At 38.1% G+C, this 27,205-nt stretch overlaps 2 protein-coding genes across 2 annotated transcripts; both read left to right on the forward strand.

Annotated features, from left to right (window-relative positions):
- The first annotated feature begins 379 nt into the window (after positions 1-379).
- On the forward strand, positions 380-14,496 carry dnase2b (deoxyribonuclease II beta). Its single transcript, XM_006634981.3, has 6 exons — positions 380-749; positions 5,218-5,392; positions 6,781-6,859; positions 10,500-10,661; positions 11,347-11,544; positions 13,637-14,496. Exons 1-6 carry the CDS (start codon positions 655-657, stop codon positions 13,987-13,989), a joined length of 1,062 nt encoding a protein of 353 aa, XP_006635044.2. The 5' UTR covers positions 380-654; the 3' UTR covers positions 13,990-14,496.
- Positions 14,497-17,486: 2,990 nt separating this feature from the next.
- Positions 17,487-26,413, forward strand: LOC107078406 (deoxyribonuclease-2-alpha-like). Its single transcript, XM_069194286.1, has 7 exons — positions 17,487-17,705; positions 18,520-18,629; positions 20,753-20,918; positions 21,082-21,166; positions 22,298-22,462; positions 23,009-23,200; positions 25,480-26,413. The coding sequence occupies exons 1-7, from the start codon at positions 17,703-17,705 to the stop codon at positions 25,815-25,817; spliced, it is 1,059 nt and encodes a 352-aa protein (XP_069050387.1). The 5' UTR covers positions 17,487-17,702; the 3' UTR covers positions 25,818-26,413.
- Positions 26,414-27,205: the final 792 nt, after the last annotated feature.

Here is a 27,205-nt window from a genome sequence, read left to right on the forward strand (position 1 = left end):
AATGCTCCCTTTTACACAGTGGGATTTAAGTGTTTGGGTTTGTTTTTGTTTTTTAGGAATAGGACAGAAGGGTTTCTTAAAGCAATCTTTCTAAATGATTCAATGTTTGCAGGTGTTGCATAGTGGAAACAAATCATGTATACTCCTGATTTGTTCATTAATGTGTGTTAACACTGTTTGAGTGGAATCATGAGAGAAACACAACTTTTTAGACAGCCTTACATGACTGAATTCTTAAAGAATTGAGAATATGCATTTGATTTCTGTAATTTTTTTCCCCCAGAGAGGTCTTTATCTTGGCTTAAAGTAACATTTCTCAGTGTTTTTGTTTTATTTCTGTAGCAAGCATTAAGACTTAAGATAATATTCAAGTTTTTCAGTGGCCTGTTAATGTCAAAGTTACTGTGCTACACAATAAAAAGAACAAAGACAATCTTGAAACTCCTATCTTCTCCTCTGTTACATATCTGAAAGTATTTTATGACAACTGCTAACAGGCTCTTACCTACTTAAAGCACATGTCAGCTTTTTTCTAGAAAAAGGAAGCAGATACTGTATCAAAAGCAGTACTTCCCTATTTTAATAAAAAGCAGTTTGGGGTATATTCGATCCTACTGATCAGCCCCAGTCAGTTTTGGAATAGACTCTGGGATAATGTGGCTGTTTCTACTTCCTGCAGTCCTTTGGAGTTTCCATTTTTCTTATGGAGAGATTTCCTGCAGGAATGAAGCTGGCAGACCTGTGGACTGGTAGGTTGTGTTGTTATTTTGCTCTGAGCTGCGTGTAGAGTTCGAGACATGCCCTCATGTTTTACAATGCTTAAGATAAACCAGATTGAGTAACTAGATGCTGCTGGTCAAGAGTTGCTTGGTTTAGAATTTTTGGAGTTTTAAAAGCGTTCACCACATTTTCTTTCCTTGTAAGATTGTATTAAAAATATGATTAAATCATAGTTTAAAATGAAAAGAACCCATTAAGTTCTGGATAACACTGTGTTATAGAATAATCCATAGATGACCATACAGACAGAAAAAACTTCATGGCCAAAATGGGAATTTGGTGATATACAATTCATACAGGATCTTATTGAAGAACATCACCTTCTTTCCAGAATTGAAAAATAAACTAAATTTAACTAATACAGATACTTTTAAATCACTTCAAATCGGGATTGTTATATATCATAACTTTGAATAATTTTGAATAATTTAAGTTTAGCCAAATAAATAACATACATTTTGACTCTCAGACTGCATCTAGAATTACAGGCAGATTGCAAAAATTGTATTCAAAAAGTTCTCATCTGGAAAAGATGGATTTAATGGAATGAAGATTTGGATAGGTTTAATAATAGCAGAATCATGCTATTAAGTGTTTGGATATGACTACTGTAGATATTACTATTAATGATTTAATAGATTTACAGTCAATGCAATATGAAATAATAACATTCAAGATTCAAGATTTTTTATTTGCCAAATACAGTACAACAAGTGTATTGGAATGCTTACTCATTCAGCCGTACTCAGTAAAAGAAAACAAATAGGCACGAATGACAAACAGACATGGACAATAAATTTAGACAATAGAGGTTATAATACAGCCAAGACAGGACATAGTGAAAACAGTGCAGTACCTTAAAGTGCAGGTGCTAATTTGTGCAGGTGCTAATTTGAGCTGTTTATGATGCAGACTGCTTGGGTGAAGAAACTGTTTTTGAATCTATTAGTGTTCTGATACTGCGATACCTCATATTAGAACCCAGGGGTGAAAACAGATCATGGCCAGGGTGAATCAGGTCCCGAAATATAGCTCAAGCCCAGTTGTGACAGCGGTCGAGATATATCCGGTCGATGGAGGGTAGCTCAGTCCCAGTGATTTTCTGTGCGGACCTCACAACCCTCTGTATGGCTTTTCTGTCCTGTACTGTGTCCACCATACCACACCATAATACCACCGGTCAGGACACTCTCAATGGTATTACGGTGAAAATTGGAATTGTTTCAGGAAGTGAAGGCATTGGTGGGCTTTAGTGAGGATGGCAGCAGTGTTCTCTGACCAGCTCAGCCTCTCAGAGATCCGAAGGCCAAGGAACCTGAAGGTGCTGATAGTTTTGACTGGAGCCCCCTGAATGATGATGGGTGTGTGATGTCCACCGTGCCTCCTGAAGTCCACTATAATCTCTTTTGTTTTGCTGATGTCAAGTGTGAGGTTGTCGTTGTGGCACCACTCCACCAGCTATGCTACCTCACTCCTGTAGGCGGTTTCATCATTGTTGCTGATAAGACCAATTACTGTGGTGTCATCAGCAAACTTGATGTGGTTGCTGTTAAATTTAGCCACACAATCATGTGTAAATAGAGAATACAGCCGGGGGTTCAGGCAGCAGTCCTGGGGGGGGCCCTGTATTGACCCCCCTTGGGGTCTGCCTGTCAGGAAGTCCAGTGCCCAGTTGCAGATAGAGTTGCTGAGGCCCAGACCCCTGACCTTGACCACCAGCCTGCCTGGTACAATTGTGTTGAAGGCTGAGCTGAAGTCAATAAATAACATCCTGGCATAGGTGTTCCTCTTGTCCAAGTGCTCAAGAGTGGTGTGAAGGGCCAGGGAGTCCAGGGCAATACTGTTGATGTGTCCCATCACCAGTTTCTCCATGCACTTCATGACTACTGAGGTGAGTGCCACCGGGCGGTATTCATTCAGATATGACACCTTGGTTGCTTTAGGCAGTGGCAGGATAGTAGTCCTCTTGAAGCACAGTGGGACAATAGACAGGGATAGTGACATGTTAAATATTACAGTGAAGACAGGGGTCAGCTGTGTTCCGCATGCCTTTAGAACACAGGAGGGGATGCCATCAGGACTGGCAGCCTTGCATGGCTTCACCTTTCCAAAAGCTCTCCGTACCTGTTCAGACAGCTGCAGCACAAATTCCCCAGACTCACTGGGTGTTTCAGGTGAAGGGTCCGTATTGTGAGTATCAAACCTCGCATAGAAGTTGTTTAGGTGGTCAGGCAGTGAATCATCAGCTGCTGTTATAACACCCATTTGTCCTTTGTAATTAGTGATAGCCCTCAGGCCATTCCGGAGATTGTGTTAATGCCCCCACATTGTGATTAAAGCCTGTCTCTGTGGTCGGTTTTCGCATGTCTGATGGCCCTCTCCAGGTCATACCTGGCTTTCCTATACAGCCCAGGGTTGAAGGCCACAAACTGCTCCTTCAGCTTGGTTTTGATGTTATTGTTGAACCATGGTTTTTGATTGGGGTATGACTTAATTCTTTTAGTTGGAACACAAATATCAACACAGTATTTGAATGAGCTAAAGCGAATAAATTTGATGTTAAAACATTGGATTTATGTATTAAATGTGAAATAAAAAGTGATTTACTGATTCATTCCGTTTGGGAATACTGGAAAGTTTGTAAATAGGAGGTACAATTAGAGAGTGGGCTATCCCTCACTCTCAAATGTAATATTGTTTTAACCTTATCACAATGCTTATTACAAGATACGGTATATGGCCATTCTTTGAGATACCCATTAGTTTGAGTTCTTATTTACTCTGCTATAATTTTAAAGAAACTCCTGTTGCAATATGGGAAATCAACTGTAGTACCAAGTTTGCAAGTATACACATTTATTGTACTTTTAGGAAGTGAAAAAGTTGGGCAGTGGAAAGACATTGGACTATACAATTTTAAAGAATATGTGGAGATGTAATGCAAGCCTCAGATGGAATTTGAATGTTTGCGTAAGGGTAGGAGGTAGAGGAAGTCAACAATTGTAGGGCTTTTATTGTTATGATTGTTGTATGATGTAATAAGTTATGTTTGTAATGTTATATATGTACAGTATGTAAATGTTTTTGGTCTCAATAGTTTTACAATAATACATAATATTCTTTAAAAAACATATCATAAAACCTTTCCATTCCAGGATAAAACATAGTTGAAAACACACATTTGTTTATTAATTAAGTAACTATGAGTTAAAAATTATTATCACTCATTAGTCTTTCAGGCTTCTTATTATTTAGGTTTTTATTCTTATTGAACCTGCTTGGAAGATAAACATAGACGGTAATACAGCAAAAAAAACCTCAGTATTGCATGTATTTTTGAATGTGGGAATCCTTTAATGCTGAGTGACCCAGATAGGCTTTATAGAAATGATGGCTTTTCCCTGAGGAGAACAAAGCATGGTTACTGGCTTCTTTTGGAAACTTCACATGTTGTTGCCGTGACAACGCAGAAAAAGTACCCTTTAGAGGGAGAGCCAAAAATAGACTGAAATAATCAAAAAATAAATTACATTGGTATCCAGAGGGTAGGATCTGTTCTTAAACAAAGCCAGCTATATGAACAAGCCTTTCTTTTCTCACAGTAGAAAAACTCATCACACCACTACTGTATTTTTTGTCATTCCAAGTTTCCTTATGGAGACTTCATTATATGTGCACTTTAAATTGATTGTACTGAAGATCATATTCACCAACTAGTTGTTGCTCCAATGTAACTCACAATGTGTACAGTATCAGTGAGACACTTAATTCCCTCAGCACAAGATTTGCTCCACTTTTTTTCTGCACTACCCAGCTAGTTTTCAAAAACTGATTAGAACAATCATTTTCTTTTTTCATACGCTACATGCTATTTTACAAGTTTTGCCTACTATTTCACAAATATTTGCAGTGAATTACTCTGGAATAAAAAAATGTAAAATTCAGCCTGTTTTATTGTAAATATAATTAGAAGTATAGTTGTTCTTAAGATTAAAGGTTCACCTGTATATCCTTGGTAAATACCATATGAGCCTATACTCTGGCTTCCTGAAACGTCTCATTAATTCAATTTATGTTCCAGTTTTTCACTTTTATACCTCAGAAGTGCAGTAGTGGATGAAGTAGGTATCCAGTTGTGTGTTAAACATTTTGGGATCCCTTTAATTGAAAAGTGTTATATGAATGCAATTATATAATTATAAGTTAACAGCTTTTGTTTTTCAGCTAAACAGAGAAAAGGGGGTTTTACACTTTTTCTCTTTTGAGCTTGTCTTCAGCAACTGTGAGGTTTGTGTGTCTCTGGGAACTGCGGGTATCACATTACCTGCAGTTCCTGACCTACAGTACCTGTATTTCAACATGATCTGTCCTTTTCTTTCAGCTGCATTCTCAGTCTTATCAGCTGATGATGTTTACTTTGACTGTGTTTGCCTCCAGGTTCATCATTTACAAGTTGCCCAAGTACAAAATTGGAAGTGTTGGAAGTGGGCTCGAGTACATGTACTTGGACCCTACGGTTAAAGAATGGCAACTGAGTAAGTTCTTGGTGAATACAAGTCAGTCGGCCGTTGGCAAAACACTGGAACATCTGTACCAGGAGCACAAACACAAGGTGAGACACAGCACAGAGTACAGTGCATACATGGCTAACAAAAAAAAACACCACTATTATTACTGTATTATTGTCTGTGTGCTGTAAGGTTAGACACTGACAGAAATACTACCCTACCCAAATATTATAGTAAAGGAACAGTACGGTGAAGGTGCACCCCTATTCTGTCCAAAGCAGTGGAAACTGGCGTTCACACAAAGCCCTGGGAAATATTCCCCACATCTCTTTCCGATCTTTCTCCTCCATCTAGGAATAGTAATGAGTGGTGCTGTGTCTGCCATCTATGGAGGTTTGGTGCCCAGGCCAGGCCAGGCCAGGCCAGGCCAGGTTAATGGTTGAAATTTTGAAACTTAAATTCCAGACGTTTAGTGCATTAGCACATTGAACAAAGCACTGCTCTGGAGAATAACATCTGTAGCTGTTTATTTAAGGTCTAAACCAGTGGTAAACTTCAAGAGATAATTGTTTCTGTGGGGTAGTCTAGGTCCCCTTAAATCCTTCTAGGGTGGGTACGTTGTTAGCAACATAGTAAATTATTAAATTCATTAGGTGTTTCATATACATTACCTAAAACTCTGTTTTGAAATAGTTAAGGATGTGACTAGATCAAAAATTAAATTTACAAATCCAATCAATAAAATGTAGTAGCTTTACTTAATTTAATATTGAAATACTCAATACATCATTTAAGACATCACAATGTGGGGCAAACGCAATTATTGGAGGTCAAAGATCACACAGGACCAACATTTGTTCTTTTATACACCTGTAAAACCAGGCAGTGTAATCTTAAAATTCAATTAAATATGAATTTCATGAAAAAAATGTGTTTTTCATTTACCATGTTAACTACAGGAATGCAAAATGTGACAGAGCAGCTCAATGTGGTATTGAAAACAATTATTACAAATGCCCTCCAGAAAGCTGAGCAGAGAGACACCAGACTTCTCTCATTCTCTAAGCTCCTAAATTCAGGCAATTCTAGGTTCTTTTTTGTAGCCTAGACAGCATCCTTTGTTACCATAATTGTTGTGTTATGAAAAAAAATATCTTTGGACATTGCAAACATTACAAAGGTTCAGCTGTCAAATAATTACTGTCAGAGTCATACAATGGATGTACTGCCAGCATTCTTAACAAAAAGGAACTAAGTCGAACTGAATTCTTCACAGTAGTGAACCCACCTTAATTATTGATTTTTTCACCTAGCCTATGCATAACAGAAAAACAAAAAGTGAGATCTTTCCAAATTTAAATCAATTTTTAATACAGACTATAGACTACTTGTAAGGCGAGTTTGAGAGTACATTCAGTTTATTGTCTTGTGAATCTTTGATGTTTAAAACATGAAATAAAGCCATCTCATTTTTTTTGTTCTCCTTCAATAGTCAAACAACTCTGCATATATGCTGTATAATGATGCCCCTCCTTCTCTGGATTATATAGTGCACTATGGACACACAAAAGGTACTTTTTCAAAATCCTGCTAATTATACTGTCATATTAATCTAGGCAAATGAATATGTTGAATCACCTCTGAACATGCTGCATGTATAAAATGGAATTTATAAGCGGGTTGTCTGGTTGGCTTTTTAAGGATTATGCCAAGATTCATAAACATACATGATTAAAAACACAAAGATTATTCCAAGATTCATAAACATATGAGATTAAAATCACAAAGATTAAGAGGCATGCTCTTAAACAAAAAGTGGAAGTGTCAAACATTTTTTTCTCCTACATTTTTATGTGAGAAAAACAAAACAAAGAGTTTGTTACCTGTCAGGGTAGGTGGGTTCACTACCTCATTATTTTTAAAGCAATTTAAAACTTAAGTGTACAAATGCATAAATTAATATTCAAACAATCAAAAGACAGTACAACAATCAAACAGCAAACTGGAACTATTTCTGATCAAATAATCTGTTCTCTGTCAACAGAATTGTAGTGAAAAAGTAATGTTATATTGATGCAAACTGAATTTAAATTACTAGACAGTTTATTTTCCTTTCTCTTTATTTAATTTTCTAAGCCTCATGCTACCTAAACAGGATTGTTTGATTGTTACAGTACGTCACATTTGGGTCCACTTTCGGCTTCACGCAGCGTTTGTAAAACAATTTACATTCCACCCCTCTGCTCTGATGAAGCATGTCAAGAGCCAATGCTGTTAAATTCTTAGGGGGAGGAGGAGGACAAGGACCTCAGGCCAGATTACCAATGTTGACAAAATGGATTAAGTTAAACAGGTTCCAGTTTATGCTGTAAAAAGCAAATGTGCCTGTAAATGTTGTGCGTAGTGTAATACACTCTACCAAAGAAACTTTATTTACTTCTTTCCTATTGTATAGGAAGAGGCTGTTTTATGCCATAGTTTCTATTAATTTCAATTATGAAACAACAGGAATTGTACTATTTATTTGAGTTCAGATCTCCAGATTACAAAGCACTAAATTTCTGTAACAATCTGTTTAACACTATCTTTAGAAATGATCTTTACTGTATTAATCAAGCCTTGTTTCCTTGATAATAGTTTATATGTTCTTGCATATTGACATAGAACTTGAACCTTATTGCATGTACATGTACTGGTATAATGGAATCCTTACTTACAAAAAGTTATGATAGTTATGATCGGGTGTGAATGGTATTGAATAGTTTGACTTTTGTGAAGGCAAATCCATGAGAATATTTTGTGCTCCAAGCCTGCATTTAACATGATAAATCAAGTTAAATTAAGTTCCCAGAAGCTTCTCTAGTTAATCTACTGTTCTCATCATAGTTTACTACAGTAAGCAACACTATATCATAATCTTGTTGTGTGGTTTGGTAAGCCTTCAAACTAATTTTCTTGAAACACATAATTACAATACACTGTATGATAGCAGAATAACAATAACATCTTTTAACTGGATTTGATTGCTTTCAGAGTTCTTTTATAAGGATTGTGCCTTTGTTTCTAAGGTTAACACTGTCCATTCATTACAGAAGTATCATGAGGTCCAAGCAAATAAACACACATGCACATATAAGTGACAAGTAATAGGTTTATTCCATGATGAAAAGAGAAGAGAGAAAACACAACGTTTCAGCTGTGAAGCCTTCTTCAGGTGTGCAGGTGTGCCTTCTTCTTTAGCAAACCTGAAGAAGGCTTCACAGCTGAAATGTGTTTCTCTCTTCTCTTTTCAGCATGGAATAAACCTATTACTTGTTCCTCTGAAGACTACACATGCTGACGCAGCTACCCACCTGAACTGCTTGCACATAAAAGTGTTTGCAAGCCTGTATCTTCATATTCCTGGTAATATGCTTCTATTTATGTAGAAAGAAACCAATCAGAAGAACTTTTTTTAAAGTATTCTTTGTAAAACTTATCAAATCATCTCACTTTTAAATAACTTTAAAGAGTTGCCTGATCACTTTCTTCTTGCCCCTCTTTTGATAAAGAGGTATTGTTGGGTTTTTTTAGGATAATGAAATCATTGTGAGAAAGATGTTTAAAGAATTCTACAGGATATTTTAGCAAGTTAGCGAGATAACACTAGTATGAACCCTGCTAATTAGATACTAGTTATTTTTGTTTGAAAGTGTTTCTTAGCATTTCATAGAAAAGCACAGCATAGCATAGAAAGTGATGCATTTGTATCACTATATTACGAATATTCTTTCAAAAACATAATCAATTTTTCTATATTAAACTATAATAGAAATTATATAATAAAATCAGTATAAAATTAACATTGATTCATTGTTTATTAGATTTAATGTCTTCTAAAGACTTATAATTATTAATTATAAAAGACCATGTTATGGCAATTAGAATTTCGAAAGTAGTGGAGTATAAGTGGCTCAGCACTGGGAATACACGTTCTTTGATGGGCTGGAAAAGTCCTGTACATCATTGTGTAGGGTCAATAGGTGTATGACTGTGTAAGAGAGGTTGGACAAACCTTGGGTCAAAGGTCATGGGCGTGAGCAGAAATGTACAGATAAAATCGCCAATTCTAGTTTGGGTGGGTATAAAATTACCACTGCTGCTGCTGCTGCTGCTGCTAACCAGCCAGCACAGTAGTACAGTGGTTAGCATTGCTACCTTACAGCACTGGGGCCCTGGGCTCAATTTTGGACTCAGGATGCCATCTTGTCTTTTCTCCCAGGGTTTCCTCTGGGTGCTCCAGTTTCCTGCCCCGGTCCAAAAATATACTGGTTGGCTGATTGGCTTCTGAGAAAAGATTAGCTCTAGTGTGCGCGTCACTGTCAGCATCTGCCCTGTGATTAATTGGCTTCTTGTCCAGGGTGTCACCTTCCTTGTGCCCATTGCTTCCAGGGATACAAACATCAGTATCATCTTTATCATTGCCACTACTAATTTAAACACAATGTATAAATCAACCTGTTATACATTTAGAAAGCAGCCATGTCACCCTGCAACTCACAACTGGCAGCCCACTAAAGCTCAGCAGCTGTGAGCCTGGTCAGTACCTGGATGGGAGACCTCCTGGGAAGACGTGTAAGTGGGGCCAGCAGGGGTGCTCACCCTGCAGTCTATGTGAGTCCTAATACCCCAGCATAGTTACGGGGACACTATACTTTAAAAGGGCACTGTCCTTTTGGATGAGACATAAAACCAAGGTCCTGACTCTCTGTGCTCATTAAAAATCCCAGGGCATTTCTCAAAGAGTATAGTCGTTACCCCAGCATCCTGGCCAAATTTCCCATTGGCCCTTACCAGTCATGGCCTCCTAATAATTCCTATCTATGAATTGGCTTCATTACTCCGCTCTCCTCCCCACTAAATAGCTGGTGTGTGGTGAGCGTTCTGTGTACACTTTGGCTTCACATTGGTGGTGGTGGAGGAGAGTCCCCATTACCTGGAAAGACCTTTAAGTGGAGTGTCCAGAAAAGCACTATAAAAGTGTAAGGAATTATTATTATTATTATTATTATTATTGACCTTTTCAAAGTACTGTGTTAAGGGTAATAACTTGCAATCCATCATCTACTGACTCTTCATAAATAGATAACTGCTGTTCATTGTAAATATGAATTCATAGAATGTGATCTGTTATCTCACTGTGTTGTAATATCTCTTTGTGTGTCCACACAGGAGTCCTACACTTTGACAAGACTCAGGGTTTCTGGCTCAGTCACAGTGTCCCCCACTTCCCTCCATTCCCAGAAAGGGGGTACAGCTGGCCTTCCTCGGGGAAACTGAACGGCCAGACCGCACTCTGTATCACTTACAAATCGACACAATTCTCTCAGATAGGTGCGCAACATAGGGAAGCTAGCATGATGCTAATAGCAAAATACCATTTTATTTTTATTTGTATTGCTCAGTTCAAATTGAAAGAGACGACAATGACGTTTTATCTGCGAGGCCATTTACCAGATTCAATATTTGTTGGGCCAGCTTAGATTTTTTTTTTCTTCATAACCGTGAGCCGAGCCATAGAATGAAATGTGTGGGGTAAATTGAATGTGTAGTCCTTGCTTCATAGGACTGCAGACTTGTGCTGTAGCCCAGCACTACAATGGAATTATTGAGTGTGGTGGGTCTTCAGATATAGCAGGCAGTGTTAAGAAGCTGGGGAAATCCAAATTAACTGCTTCTGCATCAAAAAACTTAATGTTTCTCTTCTCAATGGAGAACACAATTTCCCCTTCTAGCTTCTTTGTCTCCTTATTCCACAGAAGACAGTTTGTAGTGTTACCTTCCTCAGTTTTGTATTTATTGATTTTAATCATACAAAAATGAACAGTTTATTTTTCCTCACAGTTCAGTGACATGAAGGTATGAAAAAATAAAGCCGAAGCCCTCCAGCACCTCTGTGGGCTGTGGGTGTTCTGGCCCGGGTATAATGGTTACTGTTGTAACAACATAAGGTGTTTGCATTGCAAGTGAGGATGCGATTTAGCCAACAATAAAGTTGTTTTCCTTTCTTTTTCCTCAGCCGAGCAACTGTTGTATTATAACCCCCGCGTGTACAACTGCTCCTTGCCTGAAGTCTTTCGCCACGAACTGCCCAGAATGAGCTGCATTTGCGAGGGCTCTGTAAAGCCCTGGGTGCAGGGGAGGAGGATGGGGAAACTGCTGTCAGCTCAGGGAGAAACCTTCCTCAGCCTTGCCAAGTCTCGCTTCTTTGTGGATGGTGAGAGTGGTTTTCTTTTAAAACCACGAAGACTGTACAAAAAGATCTGTGATGAAACACCCACTACAATCTGACATATCAACTGTCCTTTTCAAAGGTTCTGTACCAGGATATGCATTTGGAATCTTTTTCCTGGAATTGAGCATTTGTTTGGTCACGTAGGTTTCCCATTGATTTTGGAGTTGGTTAAAGTTCAGAAACCTTCCTCGACAGCACTGATTTGCATTCTGCACTGAGGATGAGAGTCAGATAAAAACAGTCGATTCTGACTCTCTAAACGTCCAGAAATATATTCACATTTAAAGATGTTGAAATACTCCATGGTAGTTATGCTTACGTTCCAGTGATTTGCAATTCAAAGTGGCCCCTTTGAACTTATTCAGATTTAATGTGTTGTCTTAGCGATGTATTATAGTCTTCTGCCCTTGCAGTCGTCTGTTGCCAGGCCACTGCCAAATGCATATTCATTTTTAGCACGTATTCTCTTCTTTATGGAAGTGTGGAGGCAACCCAAGTAAATGCACTTTTAAGACCTAAAAACAAGCTAGCTAAATGCCCTTTGAATTCCTGTGCTCTCACATTAAAAGTGTGGCTTGGTCGTCTTGAGAAACATGACAGAGACTTCCATCACCTTTCACAGGCAAGAAAATTGCCCAGATTTTGGTCCTATTAAAAACATAGCTCAGTCCTGCACACCTTACTGTCATCACAACCTCTGCTGCAATTGTTATTGTAAAGATTGCAAATCCTGTAAAGCAATGCGACTACAAGATGCTACAGATATTTCAGAACCAGTGAGATACTGTACATGCCACTTCCTGGTCATAGTTTTTACTCTTTACAGAATTGGGCTTTGCTTATATTTTGGCCAGTGGTTGCATGTACAGGTTTCCAAAAGGCCGCACATTGTTAAGAGCCAAACATGAAAATGACAGAAGAAGAACGAGACAAATTACATTTTTTCATCCCAGACAAACATTAAAAATAAAATGCAGACAGCGAAAAGAGAAAACAATTTGGTCTTGACTTTATTCAAAGCTATCCATTACATGGTACAATGAGTTTATATAATGGTATATTAGCCACCAATATAATATATAAACTGAAACAAACTTTATCAGATTTGGCAAAAAAACAATCTTAGTTTGATCATTTTTAACTAAGCTTAGTTAAAAATCAATTTCAGATTAGATGCAATAATAATAATATCAGAATGGAAAAATATTTAAACCATACAGTATATGTGTCTGTTTTCATAATCTTGCAATAACATAAAACATCATATTCGATAGTATATCACCAGCAATAAACTGCAAAGTGTGTAATATTGCTAGAAGCAGAATACATCCCAAGAAAACAAGACCTAGGTTCAAAATAATCATTTAACAGAGTTCGCATAGTTTTGAGATGAAAAATCCACTCTACCTACAGTGAATCATCCATCAGTGTTCTAACCACTTTAACCACTATAAAGTCACTGGGGAGCCAGAGCCTATCCCAGCAAGCAAAGGGGAAAAGGCAGGATACACACTGGACAGGATGCCAGGCCATCACAGTGCATACAGAGACAAAAACACACAGCACTTACCCAAGAGTCAATTTTCCCAAAAGCCAATTAACCCAACTAGTCTGTTGTTTTTGGACTGTGGGACCAAAAACTGGAGCACCCAGAGGAAACCCCTGCAAACACGGGGAGAACATACAAACTGCAGATTTGTAGTTCACATCTGTAGGGCAGAAACACATGTTGCGCTTCTAAAACTGTCTTGCTACAAGGGCTTTCCAATCACTACCAGTAGCTCTTTTATGTTGTTCTGTTGTGATTGTTATTAAAACATAAAAAGTTCTGAAAGAACTTAATTGGAAAATAAAGCACCGAAAACCATTTAGTAACGGGAAATGTTTCATTATACAATGTGAAAATGGCAGTAAAATTAAATTCCAGACCGGTAAGAGCTTTTTTTTTACTTTTCACAGAGTGTTTCCTTTCTCTTTAAACCAAGAAAGAGCCCTGTCTGGAGAGCCATTGTAGATGCTGTTAAATGCCTTATATCTCTACTTTGTTTACATACTTGAGGGTTGTCTTTTACAGACATCTACACTGGCTGGGCTGCTCAAGTTTTAAAGACTACTCTGTTGACGGAAACCTGGCAACGAAAAGAGCATGAACTGCCTTCGAACTGCTCCCTTCCTGAACACGTTTTAAATATCAAAAGAATTAAACTGCCGGGACCTGTGGAGTTCTGGTCTCACTTTGATCATGCCAAGTGGTGTGTATCCCAGGAGTATGAAGACCAGTGGATCTGCATTGGAGATCTAAACAGAGAGGACTGCCAGCAGTGGAAAAGTGGAGGACTTATTTGTTCACAAAACCCTATTATCTACCACGCTTTCAGGGGGGCTGTGTCCTGGTTTGTTAGGTGCAGAGACATGTTTAAACTGTAAGAGGGGGAATGTTTGACCCTATTGTTGCAATTCAGTTACAGTACGCTGACTCTTTCTGTATCTATTTGTTGCAAATGCAGAGCAATGTTAATTGCGCTCAGGTTTAGCAAATGCCGCTTGATATTTTGAAGCTAATGTTTGCTGAAAAGCTCAAATGCAAATGTATTTCTTTCCAGAACAACTAAAATGTATAGGTTTAAACATGGGTTGATGGCTAACACAAAAGAATAAACACCCAATGACTGCAATTATCAATCCATTCATCTATTATCAGAAAATAGCTTTTTTTCCTTTGAAATGTAGTGGCAAAGCTCTTCATTTAAAATAAGAGGAAACTGGTTGTAAATGTCAATTATAATTATGTTGCGCAAATGTTTTTTCTTTATAGGTTTGGTTGGGTTACCACCAGCAGTTCCGTGAAATCTTTCCTCATTTTGTGCTTTTGTCTTCTGTTGTGCGGATCCCATCCACAGCCAATAAATGATGGTGCTCGCAGCTCTGAATATATTAAGATTGGTGGAATTCCTGGTCTACCAGCACTCTTTTGTTGTGTGCATCTAATCTCTAATCAATAAGTTAAGATAACAGCATATTATTTGCTGAGGCACGCAGATATTCCTGACTTCCATTGTTGGTGGAGCTGGGTCATATTTGCCTAGGGAAAAAATGTGCACAACATGATTTCTTCTAAAAAAACGTTTCTACTAGCATCTTGTGCTGTGTTCCTCAAATATCTTATTTTTCCTGTTGGCACTGTTTTTCTTCCCGTTTTCTTCTACCACCTTACAGTGCGCTCACAAATTATTGTCACCCTTAATGAAGAACAAAAAACCACATATAAAATAAACAGCACAGATAATTAGTTATATTTTATATACCCCAAAACTGGGTAAACTAGTGAAAAACATTGATTTTTAAATGGTGTGTTTAGGATCATTGTCATGCTGGGAGGTCCACCAGAGACCAAATCGTGATGTAGCTTTCTGGCATAGGCAGCCAGATTTTTGCCCAGAATATCCTGATATTTAGTAGAGATTATGATACCTTTGTCCTTAATAAGGGCCCCAGTGGCATCACAACCACCCCACAACATCAATGTTCCACCCCCATATTTCACAGTGAATATACGTTTTTTTGTGTGAGTATGCATCCCTCTCCAACGCCAAACGTACTGGTGGTGTGAGTGGCCACACACTTCAATTTTGGTCTCACCCGACCATAGCACCGAGTTCACCAATGGCATTTGGCAAACTCCAGACACTTCAGTTTGTTTCTTGTTATCAATTACTTCTGGCAACCCTTCCAAATAGCTTTTTGGCATGGATGTACCATCTAATTATTGATTTAGAGACTCAAGGACTCCAAGATGCAACCAGACTCTGCAGTTCTCCAGCTGTGACCCTTGGATTCTTTACCATTTGTGAAGATCAATACTAATTTGTCACTTCTTTGCCTTTCCCCATGGTGGTGGATGGCCAAAGTGTTTATGTGTGTTTACCTCTTTTTATACCCTGGTGAAACAGCAAGTCCAGAAAATGTTCCTTTTGACTGAGTAATATTTAAAAAAGCAGAACTTCATTTCAGATTTTATTTTGTTCAGTTTTCTTAAAGAAAGGTGGGGGATCTAATAATTTTGAAATTAATGTTTCTGGAAAAAACATGTATTACTCATTTTAAACATTTGTTTTGAAATAATTCCCATTGTCTGGGCATAAGATAGACTCATTATCTGTGCTGTGTATTTTATACAGCTTGTTTTGTTCAACTTTATCAGGGGGGCAATAATTCTTGAGCCCACTGTACCTACCTGCTTAGATAAATAGAATCACTATTACACACCAAGAAAAACACTAAAAACACTAACTTCTGTTCTTGGAAGTATAGTGTTCAGTCCAATTTTAATGCATCACTGATATTTGAAGAAAGTGAAAACCGCTTTGCACTGTTTGTAGATGATTGCTAAGATCATCCAGGTGGATGCTGCATATTGGTGGTGGCAGAGGGGAGTCCCCATTACCTGTAAAGTGCAATATAAGTGTTAGCAATTAATTATTGAGCTTGATTTTGTGGGTCTGTATGAACAAAATTGTAAGTAGGAACGGATTTCAAATATTGGTCTGAAAGTGTAAACCCAGAAAAAACTCCGCTTATGCAAAACTGGGTGAAGGGACTTATACCTTGAGCACAGCTGCTTCCTCAATGTACGGTTTTAAACTTTCAATTTTGATAAAGTTCTAGCCCAGGAATGTTAAAAGGTTACAAGCGAGAGAAAGATATTCTGCCCAACTTTTCTGTTGGTTGATAGTAACTATTGATAAAAGATTCTTTGTAACACTCCTGTGAATTGGATTGCACAGCACGTCTTTTCCATCACAGACTTCAAATTCTCTCCCACCCCCCATGTTGAATGTGAAGTACTGTAGCTGTCCGAGTCCAAATTCTCAGTTCTTTTCAGGATTTTGAATACTCAAGTCTCCACATCTTCAATCCTCCAGCCAAAAGTGATAAAGTTTTTTTAACCTCTCAGTTTACAACACAATACTGTACCTTTCAATGTGGGAGTTATTCTGGTTTCTCTTCCTTAGACTGTTTCCAATGTCAATTATTGTAATGCTCTTTTAATATAAGGACTCCTACATTTTATCTTTAGCTTGCCAATATGCCCATTTGTAATATGCAATAAAGTAATTGTTCTCTGTATTAAAAAACAATATGAATACAAGCTAATAAAAGGAAGACTGAAATAGCTGTCTTAGACAAGCCAGCCTCTTCAGACCTCATTAGGCCTCAGCATATGGACAAGCCACAACAGAAAGGAAATACTGCAGAAAAAAAATTGTCACAAGCTGCCCCACCACCAACAACAACAACAAAAAATCCTCCCATAGAACTATTTAGAAACTGTACCAAACCTAGGCTAATTGAAACCATTTGAGAATGTGCCTCTCACCCTTAACTTATTAGCTAATTCACCCCCACGTGGGTCTATGTACACATGATTGAGGCCTGAACCCCCTCAGCTTAAACTAGTGCATCAACACTGCTGACCCACCACACTGTTGTATTTGAGAGCTTCTTTAAATAGAGGTGAAATGTGCTCTCACTGGCCTATTAAAATTCTTTGGTTCCTGAAATGAATAGTAGCACAGATTTAAAGAAAGAGCAATTGGATACAGCAATCGCTCAGCAGGTCTTTTTAAGCCTATGTGAGTTGCATTGATTGGGCAAAATCACTGTCCATGTCCTCGTATGTTGGGAGTTAGGACACAGAATGTATTTTTAATTTAATTAAAACCCTGTTGTGGTGAAAGAACATCAAGACTGTTATAAAATGAACACTCATTGATATGTTATTTTGATTCACAAATGTAACAATAGCAGTTTGTGATGATATTATTTTAAACTGCTTTAATGATGTAAAAATAATCCTAACTGAGAAATTCTGTTCTAGATCATAGTCTGATTTACAGTGTCCTTTCACGTAACTAATACTGAATATACCGGAAAATCAGAACTGCAAATAGTTCCTTGTCTTTCAAGGTCAATTGCAAAATGCCTTTTTTGGCATTGTGTGCATTCTTTTAGGCAAGTTTCGGTCTGGCAACACTTTCGGGTTTCGTGGCCTGAATTGGAGAAGTGAGAAAACTGAAGTAGCTGCCTGTATTGTCTCTCCTTAGTCTTGAAAGACTAAAACCTGCTTCAAGGCCACACTCATGGTAAGTGTCTGTTTTTCTTTCATTAGTTTTGAAAATTGAATTAGAATGTTCCGTGATTGAATTTAGTCACACAAGAAGTATCGTTCACAAGCCGCGTTTACTCACCCTCAGCAGTACGAGTTGAGGATTGTCTTGCTTAAGTTGTCATCTGGGCTCCTAACTTTAGCCTTTAGTTATGTAGCCTTTGAGTCCCTTATTACTCCATCATTATTGCATTGTTATTTTTGCAACTATTAACATATAGCCTAAATTTCATTTTCTATCATTGGGGTTGTTCTGGACTTATAAACTAGAAAATGACTATGGGATGGCTTTATTGGAAATCTCTCAAGAATTCACATACACTTTTACCTTTGTTTGTTGGGAATGAAAGCATAATAGAAAATGCTGAATGTCCATTTAATGACTGATAGCATAGCACTTCATCCATATTGCACTACAATAAATTACACATTAATCCAAGAAAGAACTGCGCTGTAACTTGAAAAAAATAAAAGCCACAGGAAATAGACCGTAAATGCTGTGTATGAAGTGAAGTGTGAACTGAAATATTACTTTGTCTTGTGTGCCAGCCTTAAGCATGAGATATAGTACAAGCTGGAAAGGTTTGACTCAACATGAATACATTTGTTACTACATGCAAATTTGTCTTAAAAGGTTAAGCTTCTAGGTTTGAAAAAATGCTAGGCATTTTATAATGAAGGAAAACAGTTTGGTACTGATTTATTATTGCATTTTTCTGTAAAATCCGATGGTTTGATTGTAGACAATTGAGAAGGACAAACCAGATTTCTTGAGCCCTTGTTTCCATTAGGATGCTGTTTGGATGCTACTGATCTGGCCGCTGATGATATTTGTACACAGTGGACTCACTGCTGGTGCAGCCGTGTCCTGCAGGAACGAGCAGGGGGAGTCTGTGGACTGGTGAGTGGTTTTTCTGCCTTTACTAATTCCCCAGTACACATGCAACAGTAAAGAGATGTAAATTGTAATAAACAGTAGATGGACACATTCTTTCATTGCGTGTATTAAACATTACAATTTAAAATAAATAAAAGCTGAAAAAAGAGAACCAGCTTAAAGCATGTGTGTCCAACTATAGTTCTGGATGCCATGATCCAGCAGATCTCGGGTTGCTTTGGCCGTGTCCCAATATGCAAGGGCTTAGGGTGTTCCATTTCTAAATTTGTCACAAGGGTGCTCACCAGCACCGCCAATGCAGACTTCTCTGAAGTCCACATCGGAGTGGACTCCGCTGAAGGGAATTACCCCCAATTGCTCGCGGAATGGTGACGTTCCACGTTCTAACATATCAAGGTGGAGAGAAGTTACCATGGAGAATAAAATATTCATGTATTAGTAAAATTGAAATTTTTTTAAGTTTTAGAACTCATAATATTGTAACGCATACGGCCACCATTGGTTGTGAGAGCCGGCTTACCAGCACGGTGACGTCACCGCCCTTCCCAGTGAATAGCAGGGACGGCAGCCACCGGGCTGATGGGAGATTTCCCTTTAGTTCAGCTGGCTGGGCCCTGTTGAGTGACGCCGGAGGCCCAGGTTTGAGTCCCCGACGGTGGGGGGCCATCCTGATGCGGCAGAGGCGACGGCGCATACCCACATGAACTCAGGAGCGCTACAATATTTCTTTGAAAAAAACTTCATTTGGCTGCTTTAGATTCAAACTGCATGTATTCTACGTACGAAGTTTTGACATAAAGCTTTTATTTCGTCACCCCCATTTCAACTGATGTATATTTATTCGTTTCCCTGTTTTGTATTTTGTACACAGTATTTAATGGTGCTCGTATTTAATAGTACAAGCTTTGAGGTATAGCCAAGTTTACCTTATTTAGTTGAATGAAAGCATTATGTTCCTCGTACTGTTATTTTTGTACTGGGACAGACGATATAAAATGTATTTAATAGGACACAGCTTGGGATAAGCAGCGATATTCCCAGTGATTCCTTAGTTTACTTTGCCTGTTATGAATCGAGGTTAAGTTTACAACATGAATGAACACAGTGTCAGTACATTTGTACAGGGATTGACGAGATTAAATTCAATTTAACCAAACTGCAAGCAGACAATGAAAAAATTAACGTCCGACTTGCATTTCGACCCTCCTGAGCCGTGTGACAAAACAGTGACGTGACAAAACAGCGAGGGTGTTTTTTACCTTTTGTACTAGTGCGCCCTTTAATACTGGCGTACTTGAAGTCCACACTTGCGCTACTTCACAGAAGTGCGGATTTGTAGAAATGGCTTAGGGCGAAGGTCAAGAATTGGGACATGGCTTTTATCTCTGAAGCACCCAGAGATTTGGGGAAGGACATTAAACCGTTGTGGCTAAGCAAATAATTAGATTAATTGGGTAGGTAAGAGCCAAGTTGGAATTAAATTTGCATACTTGCAGCTCTCCAGGGCTGGAATGACACCACTAGAATAGTTTGATTAATCCAGGGTACAGTTTCCATGATTTTTTTGTCCTAAAGAAATAACTTTTGGATTTTAACGTTTTTTTTTCCTTTCAATAGAGTTTTGAAACAATTCACCAGAATGTATTCTTGAGGAGAGTAATGTTTGTGAGATGCTTACCTTGCGTCTTGCCTTGCTTCTTTTAGTCAACTGTTGACTTTGTGAACTGCTGCAGTTAAGTTCTACAGAGCTCTGCTGGTTTAAAATGCAGAAAATGAGCTCTAATTGCACAAGATTATTCCAGTTTTGCCACAATGCTCATGTCAAACATGGGCGACCCCTAAAAACAGGAGCTATTTTTGCTTTGTAGGCCACTACATCACCTAGAAATGATGAAGGCTGCTTGACCCTTCTTCTCTTGCCACAGGTTCTGTTCATCTCCCAGAAGCACCGGTGCACCTACAGACTGGCAACAGACACTAGCATTGTTTAAGTGTCCTTTTAATTTTCTAGTGATCTCAACAGTTAACACTGTCTGTCCAACACCCAGGACACATTGTACAGTGTCACAGTTCTAGAGCAGTATACAGTATGTAATACTCTTTTATATGTTTTTGGAATCATACAGGTTTATTCTGTATAAGCTGCCAGACCACGATGAAGGAAGAGGTCTGCGATACCTCTACATGGATGACCATACCAATGGCTGGGTATATGGGAAGAAATTGGTGAATGACTCCAAGAGTGCAGTGGGGCAGACTTTGCAGCCTTTTTTGTCCTACATTCATAAAAAGGTAAGAAACCTTTATTTATAAATGTATTTATAATGTCAGGATATACATTGACTTCTCATTCTGTTAAATTCACAGGTTTCTCTTATAAATCAAAAGCCTTTTGTGCAATACAAATACAAACACAAACTTTATATTGATATTTTTTTATATTCCTTCCTAAAAGACTGTGGACTTTGGGTATCTTCTATACAACGATCAACCTCCAAAGTCATTTAAACCTGCTCCTTCATCTTTTGGACACAGCAAAGGTAAGTAACATTTTACAATGTACAAAACAGAAGGACACAGAAAATTGGGGAGAAAAAACATCATTGACAGCACAACAAACTATATAATTGTATCTGTAATACTTGCTGGGTTTGCTTGCTTATTCCTATGATTAGAGCCAAGTGCAATGTTTGCTACATATGCAGGATGTGAATTGTTCATTTTATATATATATCTAAAATAAAATATTTTAACATTTACACTATTTCAGGGTAGAACATTTACACGTGTGATTCTGCAGATGTTGTCCAAATCATTGATTCAGTAGAAAACATTTATTTTAGGATTTACTGTGTATGGTCAAGACATGATGGCACGTCCAAAGTATATACTGTATCGGAAGAATACTAACACCTGCTTTCTGTGTTTTCTGGTTTTAAAACTTGAATCATAAAGATTTAAAGTATATATTTCCATCTTGTTTTTGTTCATTTTTTTTTCATTCATGTTTCTTTGATTGAGGCATCACATAAGCTAAGAACAAATCTGTTGCCATCAGAGCTTTTTGTTCTGGTGAAAATCACTGAGTTTAAAAACACTACTGTAAGTCAATATAATACTGATGTTATAATAAAAGATTCATCTGCTGGGTAAAAAAAAAAATAAAGATGCTTGTTTTGGGCTCTAAGTTTCTATTGAATTGAATTTACAGTAGCCCATTTCTAAATGAATACAGTAAATTAAATTGTTGAGGTTAAGAAATAAATCTACATACTTCATGGCCAATTGTCAGTTCAAGAGAACTGAAAATAATTAATAGGATTAAGAATAGTCCTATTTTGGCCTATGGTTTTCAATTATCTTAATCTGGCTTTTGGCCATGAAGTATGTTCAGTTTAATTCAGTTGGACAAAAAAGCCAAAAGTCAGATTAAGAGAATTGAAAACTAGCCCAAAATATGAGTTTTTTTGTTTAGTTTGATCAATTATACGGTTCGTTTGATTCTTGAATTTAATTGATTAATTGACTTCGTCAGCTGGAAGCAGGCTTGTTAATGGACTCTGTTCAAAAAGAGCAGACTTGACCTTTAAAAACATTGGAACTGGAAAACCAGATGGATCAAAAACTATCAAATTTTGAGATTTGAATGTATCTTGTGTGACCTTTTTCAGGGATTGTGATGTTAGACAGACAGACAGGAGTGTGGCTGGTTCACAGCACCCCAGAGCTTCCAGATGTGAAAAATAATTCTACATCATTCTGGCCCTCCAGTGGGCATGAAAATGCACAGACCTTCTTCTGCGGGACTTACACATACAGCACCTTCAAGGACATAGGTAGGTAGGCGTTCACATGTACATACAGCTGTGTGAACCTTTTCTTGAACAAGTTTGATTGCTGAGCTTTAGTATGTCCATGGCATTGACATCACAGCTGTCTATCACTTTCTGAAAGCCTTTGGTACAATTTTTCCAGATTTTAAGATTCAAGTATTGGCTATTTGTTCTGGTTTGGTGCACCTTTTCTTTTCCTATTTTAAATTTACTTGTGGGGCAAAAACCAATCTATTCTGTTATTTTCTGTTGCGGTGGTTCAATTTCATATGGACACTTAATCAAACCCTGAGAATAGGTGGACCTCATTGTGTATACAGATGAAAATAAATGCAGAAATAGCCTTAGACTTTCTAATTAAATCTAAATGATGTGTATTGTGGCTGCTGAAAATGTATGTCAACATTTTAGAACTTGGAGGATAGTTTAACAAGTGAAAATAAATAAAGGAAACTCTCCAAACTAATGAAAAAAGAAAGGGGGCATTTGACCTGGATGTATGAAAATGCCATGCCTACTCTTGGTTATTTTTCATTCTTGTCTCCACAGCTGTGCAACTCCAGTATATCCATGTTTACTCTTTTGACTATCACGTCCCCCAAACCTTCCACAGAGACCTTCAGTGTGTGGCTCAGAGAACATGCTATCCCAGGAAAGAGCCTTGGTTTAAGCAGCTGCCCCTGACATCTTTAGCAGGGAAAACTTTCACCAGCTTTGCAAAATACTCTAGATTTAACGACGGTGAGCACCACTTCTTCCCTCTCGAATCTCAATTCCTTTTCATGAAGTTTCTGATAAATGCAAGTCGATCTGAAATTTCCCTTATGCAAATGGCACTACCACCCATGCCAATGCCAGATATTGGTTTAAAGATTAAACAAAATGTATTTTTCTGTTCTACAACTTACTTCAGACATCCCCCTTCATTTGCATTTCTTTTCAAAAGCTGCTCAAACAATGTGTGGGATGGGGGGGGGAACAACATTGCGAAGGCACAAAACCTGTCAGTGTTCAGAAAAAGAAAGCCAAGGCAGAGCTAGAGTCTGCAAAAAAAAATCAGTAAAGTCTATTGATCACGTTTGTTTCCCAACTGATCGTGTCACGGACGTCCAAAGGGACAAACCGTGGGGAGCAGGAGAGCGGAAAAAGACCCATATGCGTAGCGGCGAGACGGGAAAAAGGCCCGGGCTCATTAGTGCAAAGAGTTCAGGAATGCCGTATAGAAACCTATGCCCTCAGGGAGCGGATGTGGGGCGCCCTGGTGCTAGGCGGGTCTCAGGACATCCGAACATCAATGCTGAGCGAGGACAGAGTGCAAGACCCGGAAATATATAGCCCAAGGGAAAGAGAGGGACAGGAAGGACAGCAGACCGGAAACTAGGGACAGGACAGAGAAGGAGCGCCCTCTGGCTGCAGAGGGCGTGACAGATCGCTTCTTTAGAAACTACTCTCCAATTCAAAATACAGAAACAGTAGTGAACAACACAGTTGCCATGATCCATAAACAATCTCTGTGCTTCATTATTGCAGTTTGTTCCTGGAGAAGTGAAAATGTCACATCAGCTATTTTTCTCATTTTAGATATTTGGAATCAATAGTTACTTTTTTGCATGCCTCTACATTTTAAAATCACAAATGAATTATCACAGTTCCAGACCAGTACCAGCTTGGAAGAGATGACGAAATGTACTTATTCCTTCAAAATACGTGCTTAACAGCCCCACAGTGATGCTAAGTGTCGGAGCTGGCATAAGTTGTACCAATGATTTTCCTTTCACTGACAACAGTACAAGAGCACTGGGGCCCAGCTGGTCATAGAGGTTGCAGTTATCGGACGCGTTTGAGATTGCTTGGATATCCCAAAGTGCCCAACCCTGTTGGTGTTGGTATTCAGTGAATTATGTATCACTGCTGAAACTTGGACAACAATGTCTGATTTACTCTGAACAAGCACTTATTGAGCCTCTCAGAATCTGAATTTAATTTTTACAAAGTCTAACTCTATTGTATGTTGGCCGTTTCTAGCCAGCCACTTTCTCACAAAGATTTTGTTGGAACAATATCCAGTTTATTTTTAGTCAAAGCCTTTCCCAATTGAAGATGTATTTATATAAAAAAGCTGACTTTGTTTTGGTGAAACTTTATCAATCTGCCACCTGGCAACTGAACTTTCCTACATGTTTCTGCGGTTACACTTTAGATTTAAGGTTTCATAGCATCGCTTTCTTTCAACAGAGATTTTATGGGATGTTAGTAAAGCATTCATTTATATTCAGTAGTACTTTAGGTTTAGGATTTGTCTGAGGTAGTTTGTAGGCGCTTTATTAACATTCTGTAAAGCCTAATTCTTGAGCAAATTGATTAATAATATATTTCAATCTTTTATTTATACAACCATCTAAAACATGTTTTTCTCTTGGTATGTTGAATTAAACATAGCAGATAAAAATATAACTTGTGTAGCTTCTTTAGATACTATTTAATACCTAAAAACACGAGAGGTTACATTTGGCCCATTTGGCTAATTTCTTAGTAGTTAATTCAAGGATCTCATCCTGCTGTTTCTTGAAAGGAACCAGGACTTAAATAACATGTGCAGTTCGTTCCATTAATCTCAACTCGTTTTGAAAAGAAATTGATTAATTGATCCAAGGATCTCATTCTGCTGTTACTTTAAAGGTTATTGGAAACGGTTTTCATATTTTATTTAAATACATTTAAAAAAAAGGTTACGTAGAAAAGGAACAATCCAGTAAGTTTCAAACACTGCCCTTCAAAAGCAATATGTCACACTTCACACTTGATCTACTGTATATTGGTGGTGTTGATTTAAAAAAGAACCTTCTGGGTAGCAACCAGTACAGTACAGCATTCAGAGAGGGGGGGAAGAAATACACAATCAGTTGTTCTCAGTTTCAGTTTGACGTTTTGGTAGCAAGTGCACTTCCTGTTTTTGGTTGAGTAGAAAGTGTGCCTGGGACAGATTCTAACAGGGAACCTGTGACTCTGTTCCGTTTCAGATCTCTACTCAGGTTTGCTGGTTAACTATTTAGGAGACGACTTCTTTGCCAAAAGCTGGGGGAAGCTTCATCAGCCTCTGCCGTCGAATTGCTCTGTGGCGCACAAGGTGTACAACGTGAAGACGATGCAGCTACCAGAGGCCAGGCCTTTCAGCATCATGGTGGACCACTCCAAGTGGTGTGTGACGAAGGGTGGGGGTCAGCACTGGACCTGCATCGCAGACACGAACCGAGAGATCAGTCAAATGAGAAGAGGAGGCGGGGCTGTGTGCACAAGCAGGCCTGGAGTGTGGAAGGCCTTCCTCACAGTAGTTGACACATTTGAGGACTGCCAGTAACACGTGGCTGGCAGAAATAGACGAACAAGAAAGGGCTGTTTTCAAAAGATACTGCATAGTTTTTCCAAGTCAAAGCAAATGGTGGTAAGTAATATGTAAGAAAACTCTGCAGTAGCTCAAGTAGGTAGTGTGTCAACATGCGTAGGCTGCAAAAGAACAAGTAAAGGTTTATTCCATGCTGAAAAGAGAAGAAAAGAAACTCAGTGTTTCAGCTGTAGAGTCTTCTTCAGGTGTCAGTTCTTGTTTCTTTTCTTCTCTTTTCAGCATGGAATAAACCTTTACTTGTTCCTAAACTATTCAGTACTGACCTTAATAGCAAAAGTGAAATGTATTTAGAAAGGATATTTATCATGAGGAAGTCATGCATCTAAAAAAACATTTTTTAAATGAAGTACTGAATATATGACCCTCACTGTTGCTTAAGATCCAAAAGTCAGGAAACAACTTTGAACCTATACAGTCAAAGCCTAAAGTGGAGGGGGGGAGGAAAGTCAAATTATTTTTGCTGAGGCGATATACAAATATTTAAAATCATAAAAGTTAATTCTGTTTGTGTTTCTTTAAAGGCTTGTTTGTAATAAAAGTGCTGGATCTGACCTGCCTTCAATTATTCCTGTGGCCCCATTAGGCAGTTCATATCAAGCACAAAAACTGACACTGACGTTATATTGATACTAGTATTCCTGTTTGGCACATATCTGTGATTTCTGTTTCTGTGGATGCGGCTAAAGGGTTTGTTTATCAGGAGTACTGACATCGCGCAGTTTAATAATGGAATGGTTATGCTGTATTTCGATTTTATGACTCAAATCCGACTCCTTGGAGTTAACAGTATACACCCATGGATAGGTATATCCAACAACACGTGTCTATTAGCTTTCAACGCTACACTTTTCTCAAAATATGGCAAATGTTTTCACAACAGTTTTGTAATAAATTAATAGTGTAATGCTGACAACACTTTACACAGAAACCACACAATGGATGAATAATATATACATTTTTACTAGCTAAATCAATAACACCACAAACTACATATTCCAAAACACAAGACAACCTATGCTTTTCAGAACAGGTGGTTAAGGTTAAATAAAAACAATCACCACATCTTCATATACAGTATAGTAACTACATTATTGATCAACTTGAAGCATTGGATTATATGATTGTTTACTCTGTGGAGCTGTCCACTTCAACTGGCTTTGTAATAGGCCTGTACAGTTTAAAAGAGAGAGTTTATATTCACATTTTTATAAAGAATAAGGTTATGGTGCCGTGCTGGTGTTTCGATCTGGTAAGAATATCTTAAGTCTATTAAACCTTCCAGCATTCCTTAATGATTTACTGATTTTTAAGTCAAAGGCCATACACCTAGCTGAACTTAAAAA

This window comes from Lepisosteus oculatus, chromosome 9 (assembly GCF_040954835.1).
Source record: "Lepisosteus oculatus isolate fLepOcu1 chromosome 9, fLepOcu1.hap2, whole genome shotgun sequence".
NCBI lineage: Eukaryota > Metazoa > Chordata > Actinopteri > Semionotiformes > Lepisosteidae > Lepisosteus > Lepisosteus oculatus.

What these genes read in the sequence shown, in the direction of transcription:
- dnase2b (XM_006634981.3), top strand. Translation starts at nt 655, where the DNA reads ATGTGGCTGTTTCTACTTCCTGCAGTCCTTTGGAGTTTCCATTTTTCT. An exon ending in ACCAGGAGCACAAACACAAG is followed by an intron (nt 5,393 to 6,780) that starts GTGAGACACAGC and finishes CTCCTTCAATAG; the next exon opens with TCAAACAACTCTGCATATAT. An exon ending in GTCTCGCTTCTTTGTGGATG is followed by an intron (nt 11,545 to 13,636) that starts GTGAGAGTGGTT and finishes TGTCTTTTACAG; the next exon opens with ACATCTACACTGGCTGGGCT.
- LOC107078406 (XM_069194286.1), top strand. An exon ending in CAGGGGGAGTCTGTGGACTG is followed by an intron (nt 18,630 to 20,752) that starts GTGAGTGGTTTT and finishes GGAATCATACAG; the next exon opens with GTTTATTCTGTATAAGCTGC. An exon ending in ATACTCTAGATTTAACGACG is followed by an intron (nt 23,201 to 25,479) that starts GTGAGCACCACT and finishes GTTCCGTTTCAG; the next exon opens with ATCTCTACTCAGGTTTGCTG.